At 41.0% G+C, this 20353-nt stretch overlaps 1 protein-coding gene across 2 annotated transcripts in view; it reads left to right on the forward strand.

Moving 5' to 3' along the window:
• The window catches only part of PPM1H (protein phosphatase, Mg2+/Mn2+ dependent 1H), a 126120-nt gene that overhangs the window by 60618 nt on the left and 45149 nt on the right, over nt 1-20353 (forward strand). For both annotated transcript variants that reach the window (XM_079303572.1, XM_079303571.1), the window contains exons 3-4: nt 3483-3827; nt 9960-10072. In XM_079303572.1, coding sequence (XP_079159698.1) covers nt 3483-3827; nt 9960-10072 — 458 coding nt within the window. The remainder of the gene's footprint in view (nt 1-3482; nt 3828-9959; nt 10073-20353) is intronic.

Here is a 20353-nt window from a genome sequence, read left to right on the forward strand (position 1 = left end):
AGATGTCTTGTTCTCTGAGTTTGCAGAATGTCAGTTCTGTTTGGGAAGAAGTTCAAGCTCTTGAATGTAAGAAAGCAAACAGTAATGTATATGCACACCAAAGCAGGTAATCACTTAGTGACTGCAGAGGTCTTTTGAGCTGTGTGAGGAAAAGCAAGGACCTTTCTGTGCATTTTGCCTCATCTGCATGCCCTGACTGCTGGCCCTTGTTTGTTCACTGAGTCACTGCTTTAATTGCATCATATTTTTAATTCTCATTGAATTGGTGTGGTTTTGGGCAATTAAATTCTTTCAAATAGAGGAGCTGTCTTTATTCTCAGGGTAGGGAAAAAGAGTTTGTTTTTTCTTCCTTTTTTAGACAGCTAATAGGTTATGTGTGGTTTTCCTCTTTGCTAGTTCAAACGTAAATGAAGCTTTGTAGGAATACACAGAAGTTTTTCAAGACTAATATTTAGGTTACAGTAGTGCCTGCAGATCCCAACTGAAGTTAAGGCCCTAAAGCATCTCACACAGAATGTCTGTATGAGAGCAGAATTATGGTAGTCATCTCCCCTGAGTGCTTAAAACACAGACTTTACAGTTATCTAGGATGCTTCTGCTGTTGCTAGGGAGAAATGAATCTACTTTAGAATGAGATGAACATAGTCTAAAAATGCAGCAGTTTTTCTGTCTGCCCAACATAAGGGCAATTTAGAGAACTATCTTGGAGCTGTGCAGTGTAGATGTCTGAACTTAGCTGAGCAACATACTCTTTGTTTGGAAATTACTACTCCAGAAAGGACAAGATCAGTGGACCACCACAGTTGATGTGACCATGCCACAGTGACATGTCAATGAGAGTCTGAGAATGCAGCTCAGGTCCATATGAACTTTTCTGTCCAAATTTGTGCTGCCTATTGGCTTAGAGGAAATAAGTAGTGGCATTTCAATTTCCCTTTTTTTCAGGGGCTGTTTTAAATTTTTTAAAGCATCCCAGTCTCATCTTTATTTAACTCCTAAACTCACATGAGGCTTAATCAGTGTAGGACATATCCAGAGTTGAGATCATAGTAATGAGAATAAATTGTGTTAATAACTGCTCTCCATTGCCTTCTGAAAAGCTGTAACAGACTTTGCTGGGGGGATTTACTTTGGAGAACTCATGAAAATGGAGTGCGGATCAAACTTGTTCTTAATTTTAAGTTTCTGTTCCAGTTTGGGGGCAGGGGTAGAACAATGACAAAATATTTTCTTCCTTTTGGTGGAAGGTAAAATATTTCAATCTCAATCAGAGTTGAAATACCTTGGGGGTTTCCCCTGGCCAAAGAGAGTACATTTCCAAAGGAGTAGCACCTTTAAAGGACATGAGGACAAAACCTGTAGAAGCATTATCCATAGTGCATCATAACGTGGATTTTGGCCAGGGAGACAAACTTTAAGAGAAGAATGGGAACAGAAGAGGGTTGATATATAAATCCCAGGAGGTACAGTGTTGTCATTTTGAATAAATAGTTTCAGTTTTCAACTAAAATACTTTGGAGAACTTGTTTCTGAAATACTTTCACTTTGGAGAACTTGTTTCTGTTGACAAAATACTTTACATTTTACATGAATAGCAATCTATTTTTACAAGCAAGTTTTTAAATGGTAATCCTGTTAGCCGTTAAAACCTACTTACACAGAATTTTACAGCCAACTGTTGTGTGAGCTTGGAGGAATTCTGAGCCCAGAGCAAGGTAGTACAACTGCCAGTTCTGCCTTCAGGTGGGAAGTTTCACAACAGATTTTTTTATGAATTTACCTGGCTGGGTAAGTGTGGGGGAAGAGGGGGGTGGTATCTGGCTAAAGAACCATATTCAGAAATGTGGGCACAGGTTGGTTTTTCCATCATTCTAGGATGTATCCTGTGTGGTCCTTACTGTGCTAAGTAAACAGTACTTTAGGACAATACCCCCTTATCACAGCATTTCAGTAATGCAATAAAGAGTGTGTGAGGGACTGATGAATTCCTTCTCTTGGAGGAGCTCTCTGCTGTGTAGATGACTATGCTGCTGATGATTTGGTTAAGAGTATATTTGAACTTTACCACATCAGCAATGCTGTATGCAAAAAAAAAAAAAAACAAAACCAAAACCCACCTCGACTTTTATGTGATTTTTATTATCGTGGCACCTTAGTGGAGCAGCTGAAACAGCAGAAAGTAAGAGGAGCTGCAGCTCACAGCCCTGTCCATAAATTTGAAATAGGCAGTGCTTTGCACATGAAGTGCTGGGATGCAGGTGGTGTTTAGATTTGATGCTGATCTGTAGTGTAAGGGAGCAGTGTTTGGGTGAACAAAACAAATCATGTCTGTCATCCTAAATTAGAACACAGTGTGATATGCACATGTAATTTTGAGGTTCTTTGATTGCAGGGAGATCTAGGTTATGCTTTCTTATTACGAGGTGTTTACAACAGTATAGCTTTATTCCTTTCCCTTACAAAATTGTTTCTTTCTAAATCCATGTTAGCCCACCCACATCCGACTTGCAAGGCAGCCCCACTAACAGCTGTTTCTGCATAGCTGGGAGAGGATCCACGATTAAAAGAAATGGAAAGGAAAGACAGGAAAAACTCCCCAAGCTGTGGCCAAATATGCTGTCATGCAAAGATGGTTATCATCATGCCTTAAATGCTTACCTGAGGATTGCTAGGTGAACTTCTCTATCCCCAATAAGTTGAGGTTATCAAGAATATGGCTCCTTGGTATTTTCCAGGCATATTGGAGCTCTGGATGCCCAGAGCTACTCTGCCTCCAGCCCAGGGTTAATGCCCTAAGTGATAGGGTACCCCACCATTTCCAGTACTATACAGGTACCTTTTTAGGGGACTGTGAAGAACCAGGGAGTGAACACAGAGGCTAGATGGGATGGAGCACAGCTGATCCCACTTGTGTCTGCCATCCTCGAGGACCCCTGTGCTGGTGCTGTTTCCTGGGCTGGCACAGGCAGGGACAGCCTGGGTTTTCCCATCTGTCAGCATGTCAGCCAGATGTGGAAGTGGAGCTCACATTTGTTGCTGGATGTCAAACTGAGGTCCTTTGTCTGGTGCCTAGTAAGAAAAGGTCTGTCACAAAGTATCAGATGCTGTCTTGTGTAGAATTTTGATCGTTCATGGTGGTAGGTCTATCAAATGCTTTTCTTCTAAAACCTATGATCTCTGTAAGGTGAGAAAGACTGTAAGTTCAGCTTTTTTATTCTTTTTTTTTCTTTTCTTGGGCTTTTTTTTACGAGGTTAAGAAGAAGAAAAAACATGGTGGGGATGTGTGGTAAAAATAAGCATTTCTTTTTTCAACCAGAGTTTTTCTGACACTGTGGATATTTTTGCATTTCAGAAAGACTGTTACCTCTGGGGAAGTTATCTGTGTTTCACCTGTTGCCTCTGTGCCACCAGTCACCTTGTTCACAACTATATAACAGTGACCATTTCTTTTCCTTCCCTTTCTCCCCCTCCTGCTTCTCCAGGACACAGATGGGATCAACCTGTACTACTGGTCCCTGTTTGATGGACACGCTGGGTCAGGGGCAGCTGTGGTCGCTTCCAAACTGCTGCAGCACCATATTCTGGAGCAGCTGCAGGAGATCGTGGACATCCTGAGGAACACAGCTGTCCTGCCACCCACCTGCCTGGGAGAGGAGCCTGACAACCCATCCACCAACAGCAGGACACTGACACGGGCAGCCTCCCTGCGCGGGGGGGTGGGAGCGCCGGGCTCGCCCAGCACGCCTCCAACACGCTTCTTCACTGAGAAGAAGATCCCACATGAGTGCCTGGTTATTGGGGCCATAGAAAGTGCATTCAAGGAAATGGTATGTATATCTCAGGGCTCTGAAGTCCTTGCTGTTTACATTAAGTCACATGACCTGGAGACAATGAAGATGTAGACTTTTAATTTTTTTTTCTTTCATTCCTTTAACACCATCTGAGTGTGAACAAAACCGTTTAAGAGCCTCAACAGCTTAGCAGGTACATCCCTGTGAGGCAGAAGCTGCATCTTAACTCCCAGGTAGCACTGGTGGCAATGGTTATGAGCTACTTGAATTTTCGATGTGATACTCTTCTTTTTAATTTTATTCTCCCTCTCCTTTATCTCTAAGATAAAGATTGGTATTGCCTTACAGGGCAGATTTCAGCACTAGCAGTTGTTATCAGGCTGAATATATGGAAATTCACTTTATAAAGCTTCATTGCCCGACCAGAGCAGCAGCAAAGGCTGCTTGGTCCAATGACCCATATTTCATAGCCATGGTTCAGGCATTTTTCAATGGGGGTTGTGCAGACAGATTTATGCACAGTGGGTAGTGAGCTCAGTTTCTGCTAGATGAAAGGAAAGAGAAGGATGCATGAAAATCTGTCAGTTTAGCAGACCTTTTTAGAAAGGGAGGACTAGATTGCTCCCTTCTTTGTTGAGAAATGAGGGAGAAGATGACCATGCCCATCCACTGCACCCTAGTAGATTCAGAGCATGCTTAAGAGAAGCACCAATTCCATGCTTCAATTGGTGTAATTTTGAGGCCAGAAGAGTGGTAGGCTCTTAGAGCCTGATGTGATTCTGTCCTGTTGAAACTGTCTCCAAGTGCAGGTCAGGTGAGAAGTGGAGTTTCATGGGACTGGGCAGTAAAAGTAACAGAGTATAGAGGGGCTGTTTCAAGTACTCTACCTCTCTCATGAGAGCAGCCTGTGGGTTACCCATTGATACCTTCCTGAATGTGTCTGAGTGAACAGGGCTGTTTCTGCACTGCTTTATTTTGACTTCACATCTCTAGTAGAAGCAGAAGACCATCTCATCTTATGTTCAGAGATCTGGTTCTGAGGGCTTTTTTGGGTAGAGTATGACAAATGCAGAAACCTCGGACAACTCACTCCAGTTATGGTGGTGTTCAGGTATTTCTTGTACAGCTCATACTAATCTGTTCTCTCTGTTTCTAAACTGAGCTGAACAGAACATCTTCCTCCCTGAGTCTTTGTTCATATGCTATCTTAATTCCCATTTGCTTTATATTAGTGGGCTTTATATTAGTTCATCATTGTCTTTGATAAACAAATGACTACTGCAATGCAATGTAATTTCAGCATGAAGTTTTACAGGAAATCTTATAAAAATGGTCAACTTAAGGAAAGCAGTAGATAATTAAATTTTATCTACTTTAAGCTCTGAGGGGAATTTTGCACTTACACTTGATTTAGGCAAAAGAGTTTTTCTTTCATCTGTGTAAGGAAACGATTCATAAAATCAAAATTTCTGTGTCTCGTGTGCTTTAAGTGCTTGGTCTTCCTCCTGCCTCTAACTTCCTGCTAGCTTACACTCCTATTAATCTTTGCATGAAGACTTTGGGCCTCTTCCACAGCACATTGTTTAATCAGCCCTTGTTTGTTCTGGAACGTTATGGATGTTGTTGAGTTAGGTCAGGGAGGTCAAGATGTGCAGTGTGTACAAGGGTTTTGTGCCAGCAGAGTGTATCAGTTTGCTTGCCACTTGGTGAAAACTTCAGTTTCCTGGACTCTTGGCAGATTTCTTGGTGGTTTTTCCTGAAACACCAATTGCAGAAAAGGATTCTTGTGAACAGAGTGAAAATAATGAGTAGATAGATACTGTTAAGGAGTCCAACCTGGTTTATTTAAGAATGACTTTATCCCCTTTTCCTGGGAGCATTTGGTACACCATTATTTTTCTTCCCAACTTGCTTTTGAATTCTAGTTAGGGTCTCCCTGTTTTTGCCTCAAGTCTCAAATAAACTGCAATTCATGGCCTTCAAAAGGCTTTTAAAAATTATTTTTCATTTATTTGATGTGGGTTTTTTGGACAGCCCTTGTCTAACAGCTACATGCAGTAAAACACTTTGGAAAGCTGACACAGATTGTCATTGCCTAACTTAGGCATTTAGCAATTAAATTGTCCCCATTTGGAAGTACATCTAAATTATGTTTTCTGTGTTGAAACTGGGATTAGCAAGTTTGTTCTGTATTTTCAGATAATTTAATGCTCTGTCTAAAAATCAGGAAATGTCAGTATTTGTATTACAATTTTTCCAGTTAAAAGGAAATAAATAAGCAAAGTTCTGAAGGTGTCATAAATAAAATCCTCTAATTTTCACCTGTTGAGTTTTAAGATGTGCATTTATAGATTCACTTCAAAGGAGCCAGGAGGAGTGCTTCCAAGTGCAGTTCCATACTGGATAGAAACATCAAATTATAGTCCTTTCCCTGTATTTAACCTTGTATACATATGTGATGTTGTATGCAAGAAAGATTAAGGGGAGAGAGCACCTATTCTATACTGAACCCCATTTAATTTTAGATAGGAAAGAATGGCACAGAACTAGTCTGTGTGATTTACTGGGCGGTATACATTTGCATTCATTGTCTCATGTTTTCTTTTTTATTGAGTTTTTTTTTACTTAGATGAAATCTAGACAGGTGCTTTTTCTAGATTGGTGCCATTTAAATGAATTGAACAGTCTTGAGAGAATGGCATGTGTTGTATAGTTCACTTTTTTGCAAATTTCCCCTCTTTATATAGCTGGCAGAATTGAGAGTTTAAATAGAATTACAAGCATTTGATGTAAAGCATATGAAGGAGTTAATTTTATGTTTATGCCTTCTGAAACTTTTTTTTTTAACCAGGTATCTAGTATTGTGTGCTTGAAGCTGCTTTCTGTCTTAGCAAGGTTGAGATCCTGGAGGAAAGGGTGCTGCTCTGAGGATAAATATAGAGGAAAAGAGCGTGGGAAGAGTGTGGTCAATAGTCCAGGGAGGTGATTCCCCCTCTGCTCGGCCCTGGTGTGGCCACAGCTGGAGCGCTGTGTCCAGTTCTGGGTCCTCGGTGCAAGAAAGAGAAGGAGCTGCTGGAGAGGGTCCAGCTCAGGGCAGCAAAGATGATTGAGGGGCTGGGGCGTCTCTCTTAGGAGGAGAGATGGAGGCTGTAGAGTCTGGAGAAGACTCAGAGGGGATCCCATTGATGTGCATAAATATCTGAAAGGCGGGTACCAAGAGGACCGTGCCAGACTCTCTTCAGTGCTGCCCAGCAATAGGATGCACAGCGATGGCGCTAAACTAAACCACAAGTTTCACCTCAGTCTGAGGAAGAACTTCACACTGGGGGTGGCTGAGCACGGGAGCAGGCTGCCCAGGGAGATCATGGAGGTCTGCGGACATTCCAAACCCGCCCGATTCCTGTGGAACACGGGAATCCAGCGGATCATCGGGGGAGATGCCCGCGGGCCGGAGCCGCGGCCGCTGCGCGCAGCCTCCGCCAGGTGGCAGGAGCGGCCCGCGCCGGGCCCGCCGAGCGGCCACGGCCCGTGGGAGCCGGGCCCGAGCCGAGCCACGGCCCGCGGCTCTCCCGCCGCTGTCCCGCCGCTGCCGGGCTCGGGGCGGAAAGCCGCCCTGCTTGCCTTCACCTGCTCGGAGCGCCGCGCTGTCCTCTGCAGGCTGCGCTCCGCTCTCCCGCATCCCGCCGCAGCGGGGACCAGGCTGCCCTTGGGAGCGCCGGCCACCCGCTGCAGATCGTGTCCCTCGGAGGGCACAGCTCCGGCTGAATTAACTGCTTCTTCGGCGGAAAAACGAAATCAAACCAGCTAACGAACAATACATACCCAAAAAACCCTGCCTGCTCTGAAATCATTCTCCCGATGGAAAATGAGGAAAGCTTTGTGTACTCTTAGGTGTAGAATGAGCCCCTTTACACTCATGAAGGCTTTAGAGGCATTTTGGGGCTTCTGCCCACGTTTGTGCTACTTTCCCAGCACCACTGTTATAATAAAGTATTTAATTAAAAGCCAGTGTCTCTATGTCAGAATGAGTTGGTGGTATTGGTGAGCTTAATTTCATTTTGGTTTATTTTTCCCCCTCAAATCTTGTTGAGTTGTCAGAAAGCCATCTTTCCTTACTACTGAAAAAGAAAATGTCAAGCAAAGTATGTAATACTGAGTCATGCATGGCACGTAATATACTCTGACAAGTCATGGTAGTAAATTGAAGTTCTAGGTGGGAAAGCCCAACAACAGCAATGATTTGAGAAAACCCAGTACACAGATGTAGTAGATTTAATAGATGCTTCTGAATTCTGCTTATTGGAAGAAATAAATTTTAATCTAGGCATTCCAGAACTTTTAAAGTATATGTATGGTAGCACTGAAACCAGGTGAGCAATTGCACATTATTTGAAGCTCTTGGAGGATATTCTGAACAGTGGAAATGAAGGTTTCTTAAAATTCCTGTCAGTGTTTGGAAAATACATAGTATTTGTAAGTTTTAATTATTTTGATGGTTAGAAATGTCTGCTTCCTTTGAACTCTTCTTTTCAGCTTAATTTAAAAATACATGGAAACCATGGAGAGGATAATCGGCTTCTCTATGGCAAGATTAGATAGAGACATTTGTAACAGGCCCATGTCTGTGACCAAAGGTTCTGCAAGATATGATTTATACCTTGGAGGTGTTTTCCTCCTGGCCCTCACCACCCACCCCCTGAAAAAAAAAAGTTGGAGAGTGCAGTAGAGCCCATGTCCCTGTGGCAGCCACGTGCAGCTTGCACACACAGCTGAGGATACCTTGGCACTGTGTTCATGGCACAAATGGGATGTGTGTGCATTGGCCAGCCAGGAGCCAGCGAGTTATTTGTGACAGACACCTCTGCCCACTGGCTCAGGACAGTGCCTGAGTGCTGCTGAGCATCCCTGCTGCTGCCCCAGGCCACCTCCCTCCCCTGAAATTTGTAGGAGATTAAGCATGGGACAGGGACGTCCTCCCACCTCTGCAGATTTTTAATCAAATTGGAGATGTCATGGTTTGTATTTACTGTAGTGTTTTTCTTCAGATAAATTTAGCTCTAAAATAAAGCACAAAATTCCATACCCCAAGGCATGAAAAATTTGAGCTGTTTGTTGCTCTGTGCAGATACAAAAATGGCACAAATGTAGATCTGTGTGTATGCACACACACAGAGGCAAACATATATTCATAATAATAAAACCACATTAAAGTAGGCAGGCTTTAGCTGAAAAAAATCTGTCAGTACTTGTAATAGTGATGTTAAATTATGCTCCCTGTTTGAATCCAGTATTATAGGGACAGACCAGTTTGAAACGAGTTTTGGTTCTAGACACAGGAGAAAACGGTAATTTTTGTAGCATGTTATTACCTGGAGCTAAACTACAGATAGCAGATTCATTCATTGGCATACACTGTTTAAAATGCATGGATGAAAGTATCTCATTTACTTACTTGCTCTGTGTTCTGCAAGCTTTCTTGGGCATTGTATGCAGATATATATTTGTGTGTGTGTGTATTTATGTTGGGTTTTTTTCTTTCCAGGACTTTATTGACTGTTGGTGATAAGTGTAATTTAAGTTCTCCACTTCTGTTAAGCAGAAGGACTTTTTTAATATGCAATGTTTCTTGCACTCAAAATCAGTTTAGCATCCTCTCATTCCCTGTGTTTCTGAGCCTTGTGGCACAAGTGCATCTTGCTGTTGTTCTTAAGGTTTATACCCCACAATCCTAGTATTCCTCTAGGGAAAAGTAGGTAGTTATTCATGTTGTAACAGGGTCTCATTAATTATCTACTGTCTGTATAAAGCACTCTTCCAATTACACCACCAGGTACCTGTTGTTAAGCTTCATTTATCTTTGCCTTTATTGTGCTTTTGCCATAGCAAATTCTCTTGCATCCATGAGAGTTGCTGTTCATTCCTTAGTAACTGATGTTTTACAGTCTCCTGACCTGATTTTTCCCAAACATCTTTGTATAAGTAATAGGCACTCTTCAACTTTCTATTCTACTCCCAGCTCACATGGCCATAGCTGAAAGAAAAGACAGACAGTGGAACACAGTTTAATAAAGACTCTCTTGGGTTTTGTTTTTAGGGGAGGCTTCATTTTCTCAAGCATTAATTGCTTGAGAACACTGTCTTTATAAATCTTGTTCTCTTTTCCCACAGGATTTGCAAATAGAGCGAGAGAGGACCGTGTATAACATTTCTGGTGGCTGCACAGCCCTGGTGGTGGTGTATTTATTGGGGAAGCTTTATGTGGCAAACGCTGGTGATAGCAGGTAAGTGTGTTGTCTCCCCATCTAATCCTTCACCCCAAACTCCCCAGGCCTGGTGTTACTGAGTTCCTTAAATGCAGACAGCATCCCAAGAAGATTCTGTTTCTTGGCTGGACACTTAGCGCTTCTCACAGAAATGAACACAAATGCCAGGGATAGCATTCCAGTGTCTTGAGCAGTGGTTGTAGTCAGGGAAACTGACAGCACTTCTGTCCTGTAGCAGTTCCTGAATGACTTGATGTTTGCAGAGAAGTGGAAAGGTGCTAAAAAGCCATTGGAACAGAAGTGTTGGGTGTATAGTAGAATTGTGTGTTGAAAACTGTCAAGGTGACTGCAACCAGAGTAGGTGATAAGGCTGCATTTGTTCGAGGCTCCTGTTGCCAGGCTTAGTCATGATAGGCATTTGGCTTTCAGATTTTCATGTGATTGAGGGTAGTGATCAGTAAGCAGTAGCTGCTACTCTTGCCTTGGAGGAGGAGGAGAGGAAGATATGCTATCACAGTATAGGATTTTTGCCTTATCCTGTTCCAGCTCATGTACTTGTCTATTTCTCAACTGAATGCTGTTGCTTTGTTTTATTTTGAAGCTGGGTGCTTGAAGACTCAAGAAGTATTTTCTTTGTCTTTTGATGTTGCTAAAGATAGGAGCATACTGAAAATCTCTCACTTCCATTCTTTTTCCCTCTCTAACTCTGCCCTTATCATCATTGGAGAAAGATAATGGGGCTCTTCTTCCAAGAGTTTAGACTTCACATGGTTTTTTTTGTCAGTGTACTGCATAAATAGGGCAGGAAGAAGAGTTCCCCTGCAATACAAATTACTCATGTATTCTGTTCAGTAATAGCTGAGTAATTCACATCTCTAAAGGTATTGAAGCATGTTGTCTTTTGGTGAAGACTTTTGTGGTTATGAATTTGTGTTTAAAGTTTTTACATACACAGTTCATGTTTGTAGTGTGTACACCCATGTACTTACAGAGAAAACACTCAAAAGTTAAGAGTTTTGTAGTTTAAATGTAAGATTTTTATTGTCTCTTGCTGCTTTACACTGTGTAGGAAGTCAGATGAATCCTTTGTGCATAAAATTCCTGTTCTTTTTGTGTTGTGATTGGTTTTAAGAAACTAAATTTGCTGTATGTGTTGCAAGTTGCTCACCCAGTTTCTATTGGCAGTGGCATATTTGTATCTTGTTTTTGTACCAAGTGTGGAGTGAGTCCTCACATGGTAGCTGCAAATGTGTTTGGTGAACAGAACTATTAGCTGAACTACATTCTATCTCTCCTGCCATTAAATGAGAAATAATCATGTTTTCTTGTGCTATTGCACTTGAAGTACAGTTGAGTCTCTTTCTTTGAATTGGCTAATTTGCTTTATTGTATCTTAAAGGTGTGGTGTGTAAAACTGGCCATGCAGGACATACTTTTGAGCAGCCAAGATCTTTGTTCTCAAATGACTGGAACTGGCTGCTTCCAGTTCCCTTAGGATTCCTTTGTGCTCCCTGAGAGCAGCCTCAGCTCCACTGCAGCCTCTGATACCCAAGGGCAAGACACTCCTGTTGGAGGTGATCTGGAGTTGGGGCCAGAGTATTGGTGTAACTGTAGTTAAACATACTAAATCTTCAAGAAGTTCTGCATGTTCATTAAGTTCACACAGAACATCTCTTCAGAAAAAGAGGGAGAGCAGGAATCAGAAAGGACACCATCAGCAAGACTGGATGTTACTTGAACCAGGATTCAAATTCTCATTCCTAACATCTTGTTGGTAATTAAGTCCCTCCAGATTCAAAATAGTTTGGTTTTGTGCTTCGCAAATGGACTTCACAGAAAATCTCTCATATGCTGAGGAGAATTATTCCAAAATCTTTCATTTTCTGATAAGTCCATTCCTAGATTTTCATAGTCAAAAGAAATTTTAAAGCTTTAAAGTGTAGATTGCTTGGTCTGGGCCTCTCTCCCACAAAATCCCCTCTTTCCTGCTTACAAGAAAAAAACAGCTGTTGCAGAACACCTGAGTTACTGCCATGACAAAAAGGACATTTTAGGACTAGACATGCCACTTTGGGTTTGTCTGCCCACTGCCAGGGTGCACAGTGCATTCCTGCATTTTGAAGAGCCCAGTTATGTAGTCAAGAAATTTTACTTCTGTTAGTTGGAAAAATAGCTTTCCTTTTGCTATCTCATGCCTTGTGTGATCAGCTTTGTGTTTTGTACAGGTAAAGCAGAAAGCAGTGAAAAATACAATAAGCAAACTTGTTCAAGAAATGGTTTTCTGCTCTCGAGAAGAAGGATGGGTTTGTTTTTTCACTCAAACAGGGAACTGACTTCCTCTTGGTGCTGTTGGAACTAGATGACAAAACTCTTAGTTCTTAGTTTCTTTGAGTTCACCTACTGATTTGTGCCTTTCCCTTCTCCTCATTCTCCTTGTTCCCTCTCTTCTACTCCACTAGAAAAAGCCTGCAAATAAATTAAGCTTCCCACAAATAGGAATCTGTGAGAGAAAGTTTTGTGTAGGAAATAAACATTTTGGATTCATGCAAACCTCAGTTATACTGCCTCTCCCCAGATGAAGGTTAGGTTTTATAATTTCAGGGAACTTCAAAACAGCAGCAGCTTTTAAAGGTGGATTTTGAACAACTTCTGCTGTCAGAGGACCAAGGTATGTGCAACAAACTGTTACTATCACAATGAGACTAAGGAAACTTTAAGTGTGAGACTTGAATAATAATGTAGTGTGTGGTGCCAGCTATACCTCAGACTTATGTCTGTGGTATTCAGTTTATCCACCAAGCTTCTCAAATCTAATCATTTCATGCCACGTACCCTGGCAGTGTTGTATAGCAGCTGTCCTTTTGTAGTTGATGTGTAATTACATCATGAAAAGACTTTAATTACCATATTACTAAATTACCAGCCAGCAATCCTTTCAGGTTCAGCCCTAGCTCACTTCTGTATGGACTATTAGGCTTCTCCAAGCTGAACACTTTTGGTTGGTGTAAAAGGGAGGAAAAATTGTGCTAATTGTAGGTTTTGTTATGAACTATTATTGAGCTTGATGTTATGGCATCACTAATGTCAATGATATAATTAAACTTCAGCTAACGATGCAATCACAGTTCTGTAATAATTATATGTTAACTGCACATGATACCAGAACCCTACTAAAAATGAGGTGATGTATTCAGAGCTTGATAAAACCAACTTGGAAGGAACTGCTTTCGTTCTCTAATGGCTTGTCTGATCATTCTTGGACTCTGCCAAAAATATACCTACTTTTACAGTCAAAATTCATATCTGAATATTGGCCAAAGCTTTTTCTAGTGTTTCTTTCTCTCTCTTTCTTCTTTTCAGTGATTAGAATTGTCCATGCAAGGTTATCTGATTAGGGACTGATAGTGATACAGTCAGCTATCCAATATGTAGTGCTTTTTTTGGTGCCTTTTTTGGTGAGCATTGAGGCGCTGTGTTTTGCTTACCAGCATGACATATTTGCTATGAAAACTAGGCCATTGGAATAGCTGCTTTTTATTTCTTTTCTTTTTAAAATATGGAATAGTAAATCTTCTCTGGACATTGTTTTAAATAGTGTTCAATTCTATATTGCTAAAGTGACTTTTACTTCTAAACTGCCATAACACGCTTTGTTAATCTCAGTTCTTTTTAGTTTTATGCTCTTTATTAGGATGTTGTTTTATAGCTACTGATGAAGCAGCTGTAAAACAGGGACTTAATGTTTTTACTGATTACTGCCCAATTATTGTATAGCCTCATGCAACATAACATTTGTCCAATATCACTACAATGACTGTAATGCAATATGATCATATTAACCACATTTGGCACAAGCATTGTTCTGGCTTTTGTCTTGTCTGGAGCTGCTCAGAGACTGCAGTTACTTCCAGTTTGTGCTGTGCTTGGAGCCACATAGGGAAGCTGTGCCTTTATCATTGTACAAGAAGCAGATCATCACAAGTTGATTTGACTTTTCCATATACCCTGAAACCCTCACTAAATCTGCAAATGGGTTCTCAGGCTTTTCTTGATTTATTGGCAGAACATGACATCAAAGCAAAGAGCCTGATGTTTCGAAGGCTTTACAGACTTACAGGGTCACTGAATTTTTTGCTTTGCTTCATCAGTTCTTTTTTGTCATCTTTTTGCCTCCTTGCTCAACAGTACTTACATTTTCAGGGCATATTCATACTCTACTTGAACATCTTGATGTCCAGAATAGATTTTCTCCTCCTTTATGCAAGTGTAAAATTAATGCTAATGCATTTTGGCTTATTAAATGGTAGGAGCTCATTGAGTGAATATTTTTGTGATAGCTTTATGTGGGTGCAGGTGAAGTAACTTCATTGGTACTTCAAGAGACTGGGTGTAGGAGAGTATGTTTGTAACACAGTCTTCTCCCAGTATAATAAAATAGCAAATTGAAAATTGAATTTGTTTACCATTTCAATTCTTTCTGGATTTGCTGCTTGTGTTTAAGCTTACTACATTTATACTTCCTCTTCTTTGTCATGGTGTTTGTCAGCTGCTTCCCTCATGGTTAGTCAGATTTGGGGCTTAATTTGCTTTTATGAAGTAAATGAGAGCAGCATGGAAATAGCCACGTATCTGCTGACTGCCAGTGTAGCTTAAATAGAATTTCGGAGAAGTCAGAATTGATGATTCTGAGCCGTTTTTGTGGTTCATGGTGTCTGACCTCTTCCTTGAGGCAGTCCAGCAGGGTCATTTTTACCAGAAATGCTAACACTGTGTAAGGATGGAAACTAAAAAATGTTCTAATATATAGCTATTGTAGAACTAGTTTACTTTAGTCTTTGGTTTACTGTCTAGGAAGCTTTAATTTTCTGTTTTTTGTATCTGCTCATCTTCTAATCTAAATGGTGTGTATTTTCCCTGTTTTCTGCCTCAGCCCTCTCTGTCTTTACATCTGTGTCTGCATAAACAACAATAACTGTGTTTCATACTGGAGACTTAGAGGTCTCTAGAGGAAAGACTAACTTAGTTACTAAGCTTCTTCAGTCTGCAGTATTTGGAAAAACATTATTTTTCCTGTCTTCTCCTAAAGATGGAGCAAAGAAAGTTGCAAAACTGAACAACACACTGGAGCCATGCAATCAGTAGGATTTTTCTTCAGTCTCTGGCATTCTCATGCCTCCAAATTCTCAAAAGATACCTCCCCAGAGGCAAGGGCAACACTTAGAGATTGTAGTTTGGCCAATCTATGGTACATCCCCTTTTTAGGTTATTATTAATTCTCTGACAGAATGCCTGGAAAATAGAAAATGTTTGATCATTTCAGGGCAACAGATAACCTAAGTCTGGTTTGTTCACAGGTCTGTGTAGTGAGGAGACACTGAATTCAAAGCAAAGCAAGTCTGCATTCTCCTTCACTACAGTTTGATAGCTGAAGAGGTCTCATCCTGACTAGCCCAAAATGTTGAAAAAAAATTAGCCATGTTCAGGAGACATGGCCATGTCCTTTCTCTCTGTTCCTACTGTCTTTTTTTCTTAGAAGCATGATCTGCAGGCCTGCAGAAAGCTCTTTTCCACTTTTCCTGCCTGGCCTCTTTCCAGAGAGAAGCAGGAGTGCAAGATTCAATGGAATTACAGCAACCTCAGATACTGCAGGATTTTGTGCTGGGTAAAGCTCTTGAAGGTACTTCAAGAAACACTTAAAGCAAGGTGTGAATAAAAGGTGTTGGGTCATAAAGAAGTAATTTCACTCAAAGGGCAGTGCTAAGAAAGAGCATTTTCTAGTTATCCAGTGAATGATAAATTCCAGGTTATTGGCATGTCATATCCAGCACTGACTTGGCAGAAATTATTAAGTTGGTAGTAAATATTTGCAAGCTTTGAAGACAAAATATATGTCCTACTTCTTTTCCAAACTCTTGTTTTTCCTGGAAGAGCATATGCCTTAGCAATACCTATGGCAATTAGCAGGTATTGAAGTCATTGTAAACATGTGAAGTGAGGGTCACATTCAGTTAAATCTTTGGTGCTAGCCATACAGGCATTATCTTATGTTCCAGATAATGAGAAGGGGAAGAATTTTGGATATTCGAGTAATACCAGTAAACTGTAAAGCCACAGTTCCTTGGTATGGGTTTTCAGGAATAAAGAATTCTACTAACTTTAATTCTCATGGGCTTTCAGCCTTTAAAAAAATCATATAAGCCAACAAACTCCAAACAAACCACCTTTTTTAATCTGTGCTTTAATCTGTTGCAGGCCAGGGCCAAGGCATGGAAAGCAGGCTGGGCACCTTGGCCCTCTAGCACCCATCTGTACTGTGGGAGGAGGGGCAGAGGGAGCTTGCTTGGTGAAGTCTGCTGTGGTCCTTTCTATGTTGGAAAGCTTTTCAAGTCACCTGAATTCAACAAACTTAAGGCAGCCCAGGCTGTTCAGTCTCAGCAGCAGCAATGCAGTGCTGCTTGAGCCCTGCTCCTGGGACTTCTATTGACGGCTCTGGTCACTTCTGTGTGGGTGAATGAAGCAGGGCTTGGGTAAAAATTCACCCATGAAGAGTGAGCAGAGAGTGTGAGTTGCAGTCTTTGCTTTTACATCTCGGTCCAGCTTGTTCCAATAGCCTGCAACTGGTACTGAGTTAAGCAGAAAAGCTGAGATTAAAGTGACTATGACTTTAGGTGCTAAAGTCATTCTTTTTGTCAGTGATAAGACAGTGAAGAGCAGAGGAAGAAAAAATCCTTGCTACTTCTATCTTACATGGACGGCCATATCACAGCCATTATACTGGCAAAATAAACACTGACTTGCACAGCAATGCCTTCATCCACTAAGCCCAGGTTTAGTTGCCATAGTAACTTGTCTTGGAGATGAATGTGATATCCTGGACAGCAGGGAAAAAGACTTTGATTCCACAGATACTGGTCCTGAGGCTCAGAGCTGGCCACAGAGATGTGACTGCATTTCTTTGTTCATTTCCCTGGCATGGTGTGAGTAATTGGTGGCATGTCGTTCAGCCGTGATACAGAAACGTGGTGGTCTGTCATCATTGCAACCTTGTACTTAGCAGTGTTCAGATGAAGAATACACTGAAATCATCAGGCCAGAATGAATCCTAAGAGGACAGTAAATCTCCAGCCTAGGGGTATTGGAACCAACGGTGGGCAGTTTTTGTGTGCTTGCAGTATCACTATAAACTGGCTTGTAATAGCTTTCTAGCTGCCAGCTGAAGCCCTTTCTGAAAGATTGATGTGTTGAGATGTAAACCATCAGGAAAGTACACACAATTAATTGCACAGCATTTTAGTTTAGTTCATTCACATTTGGATTAGTACTACTGGAGGTAGAGTAGACGTTGCTAGAAGCGTATAGGAAACTTATGAAGTCACTGCCAGTTCAATAGCAAAAGTTACTTTCCTGATAAATTAAACAAGAACATTGTCTGCAGATAGGCAGTGCCATCACTTTAGTGGGAGGGGTGGGCATAACAAAAATATATATAATTATCCCTAAAATAAAACGCTGTTAATAAAGCCAACTGCTAATAATAGCTTCATACTTAGATTTCATCAGCCAAGCAACACCCCTGAGGACCTAAATGAGAGCAGGGACCTCACTCATAGAAGAGTCTCATAGGAATGGAGCTGCAAGCACTGAAGAGGCACTGACAACTAGAAGCATACTGGTCCAGGGGTCAAAAATTATGGGATATGTCTTCTCCAAGCTATCTCCTCTGTGGACAGCTTGCAAGTTCAGCATTACATTTAATTTAAAACTGTAGAGTAGTGATACAGAAACAACTGAAGTCATTTAGTTCCATTGTTGGTGACAGCCAGGTACTTCTCATGGTTAGATGCAATATATAGGGCAGAGGGAGACTGCCAGCAATAGAAAATCCTTTTAGCTGCTGCTTACTAAGTTGTTAGTGAATACATGAGATGGATTGCCAGATTAGTTCTAAATATTCTGATTTCTCTTATTTTTGGTGGCAGTAAGGAAAATCCTGACTGGCTCAGGTGCTATTGGACATCAGAAATAAGCCTTTCCATGGAAATCTATGTTATTCTGCTTACAGAAACAGTTTCTCTTTGTGATCCTTTATTAAAAATAATACAGTTAATTCAGTAAAATCTGACTACCAGGATAGTGGCTTTAGAGTACTTCAGCAGCTTCATTGTGCCCAGAGGGCTACTCCAAAGGAATCACTAAATAAGCACTAGAAATATAAGTATGAATGAGTCAAGTAATTGGAAACAGCATGAAACTCTACATGTGTGTGCACAGAAACAGCTCATGTGCTTGCAGGTGCCTCTGAAAGACAATTTTCAGGGGGGTTTGTAGGGACTGGATTTCATAATTTCTTTCTCTACTTAATTTCAAAGGCAGGAGAAGGTTCTCATCTTACTGCAGGAGAGGTATAGCATGCTTGGCTCCATGCTGTGGCAGAGACATAAAGAAAGAACCTTGAATGAAATTCTTGGGAATGCCCAGTCAGTGTCCTTGTGGAGCAAAGGCTGCAGTCATTAGTTATGCTGCTGAGGTACTAACCCTTGGAGCAGCCAGGTGGCTGGCAGTCTGCAAAAACCCTTAGCAGAACTTTGGGAGTGATCTTCATTGTTCTGGCAGGAAATGCCAGAGCACGCTCCTGTAAGGAAATTACTTTTGCAATACTTCACCAAGACAAGTTCTCACACCTTTTGTTGGCTTGAGGGAGCTGAAGTTCCCCCAAGTGATGAATGAAAGTGTCTGAGCAGCTTGCTATAACCCACCACATAACACGAAACTACATTGTCACAGGAAGAGCCACAAGCAGAGAGTCTGCTCCCGCTTAACGTTGGCTTTGTTTGGCTGAATGAAAAATGATCCAGTGTTTCTATCCTGTCACTATGTTTCTGTGAACAGGCTCATGTTTGTGCAGAAAAATATGAAGAAATCAGGGTGGTATGCCTGTTGAGTGGCAGTAAATGGAAAATGAGGACAATTTTCACTGGCTCTGCTCCTTCCCTGGTTTGTTGCTTGTTTTCTTCTTGATAGTGATGCCAAGTAAGTGTTGGGGCATTGTCTTAGGTATTACAGGTGGGAGGCAGAGAGGGTGTTTTCTTCCATTGGTATTGCTGAGGATTGCTGCTTCCACCTGAGTTTTGTGATGATGGATATGTCATCACTGTAACCTGTTTTAATGCCAGCTAAATGTTGTATAATAGTTTGTTCCACTATACCCAGCCTGCCTTAATTCATAAAATTAAGGAAATAGTTTAAAGGTTTTGCACTATAGTTCCAGGTTGTTAGTGAATACATGGGATGGAATATGAGAACAGTTGCACTTTTTGCCAGTGCAGTGAGATGTTTGTACACCTGGTGTCTAAAGAAATGTTGAGAAATGGGTCTGTGTGGGACTGAGACTAATTCAGTTTGAAGAAGTAAAACCAAAGTGCCAGTGCTGAATGTATTAAAAGTCATCAGTAATCATAATGACAGTAAGTTCCTGTACTTAATTTGCAGAGGAGAAAAATATTTTTCCTTTTAGTTGTTTTGCAGTCATTGTCTTTCACTTCTTAGCAATTAAGAAAAGGTAAAGAAATAAAAAAAAAACCAAAAACCCACAACTGGTTTGAAGCTTACCAGCCATTAGCATTGATCTTTCCAGGATTGTTTAAATATATGCATTTTGTTACCAAAATAAACAAATACCTATACAGACTGATTCTGTAGTTCTAGGATTTACTTTCTTTTTTCCACAACTATCTTGTGACACACCTAATTAAAATCTACTGCTTAGTTCCCCTTTGAATATAATAAAACCCTGCCTTATTCTTTCTGTCAGTTTAATCCCTCTTTCTTTTTCATTGACACATTTCTAATACCTTTGCAGACAGGCCAGACACTTCTGCTTCATCTGTACAGAATCCACATGCTTAACACCTTTTGACAAAGTGGATACAGCCTCCCTGTGGCTTGAAATTGATATACACTGTCAAAAAGGGTTTTCTGAATGGTCTTTCTCTGTCACCTTTACCAGATTTTTATCCTGTGTTGTAGAAATATGCAGTTTAATGTTGCGTTTCAAATCATTTTTGGCTGAAAAAGTGTGTAATGGAATCAGGGTGTCCCTTGAATACTCTGAACAGTTGGAGATGTCTCTTTGTTTTGAGCACTGGAATCCCAATAGACCTGTGACAGCAGTGGAATTACACTTTTGACCTTGTTCACTAAAGTGTTGCTTTTTCTGTATGATTAAATGACAGTAACCAACAAGAGCTTCCTCTAAAATGTATTAGTTTCCTCTGTTTCTCATAAGAAACATAGAAAGGA

This window comes from Erithacus rubecula (genome assembly GCF_903797595.1).
Source record: "Erithacus rubecula genome assembly, chromosome: 4".
Taxonomy (NCBI): domain Eukaryota; kingdom Metazoa; phylum Chordata; class Aves; order Passeriformes; family Muscicapidae; genus Erithacus; species Erithacus rubecula.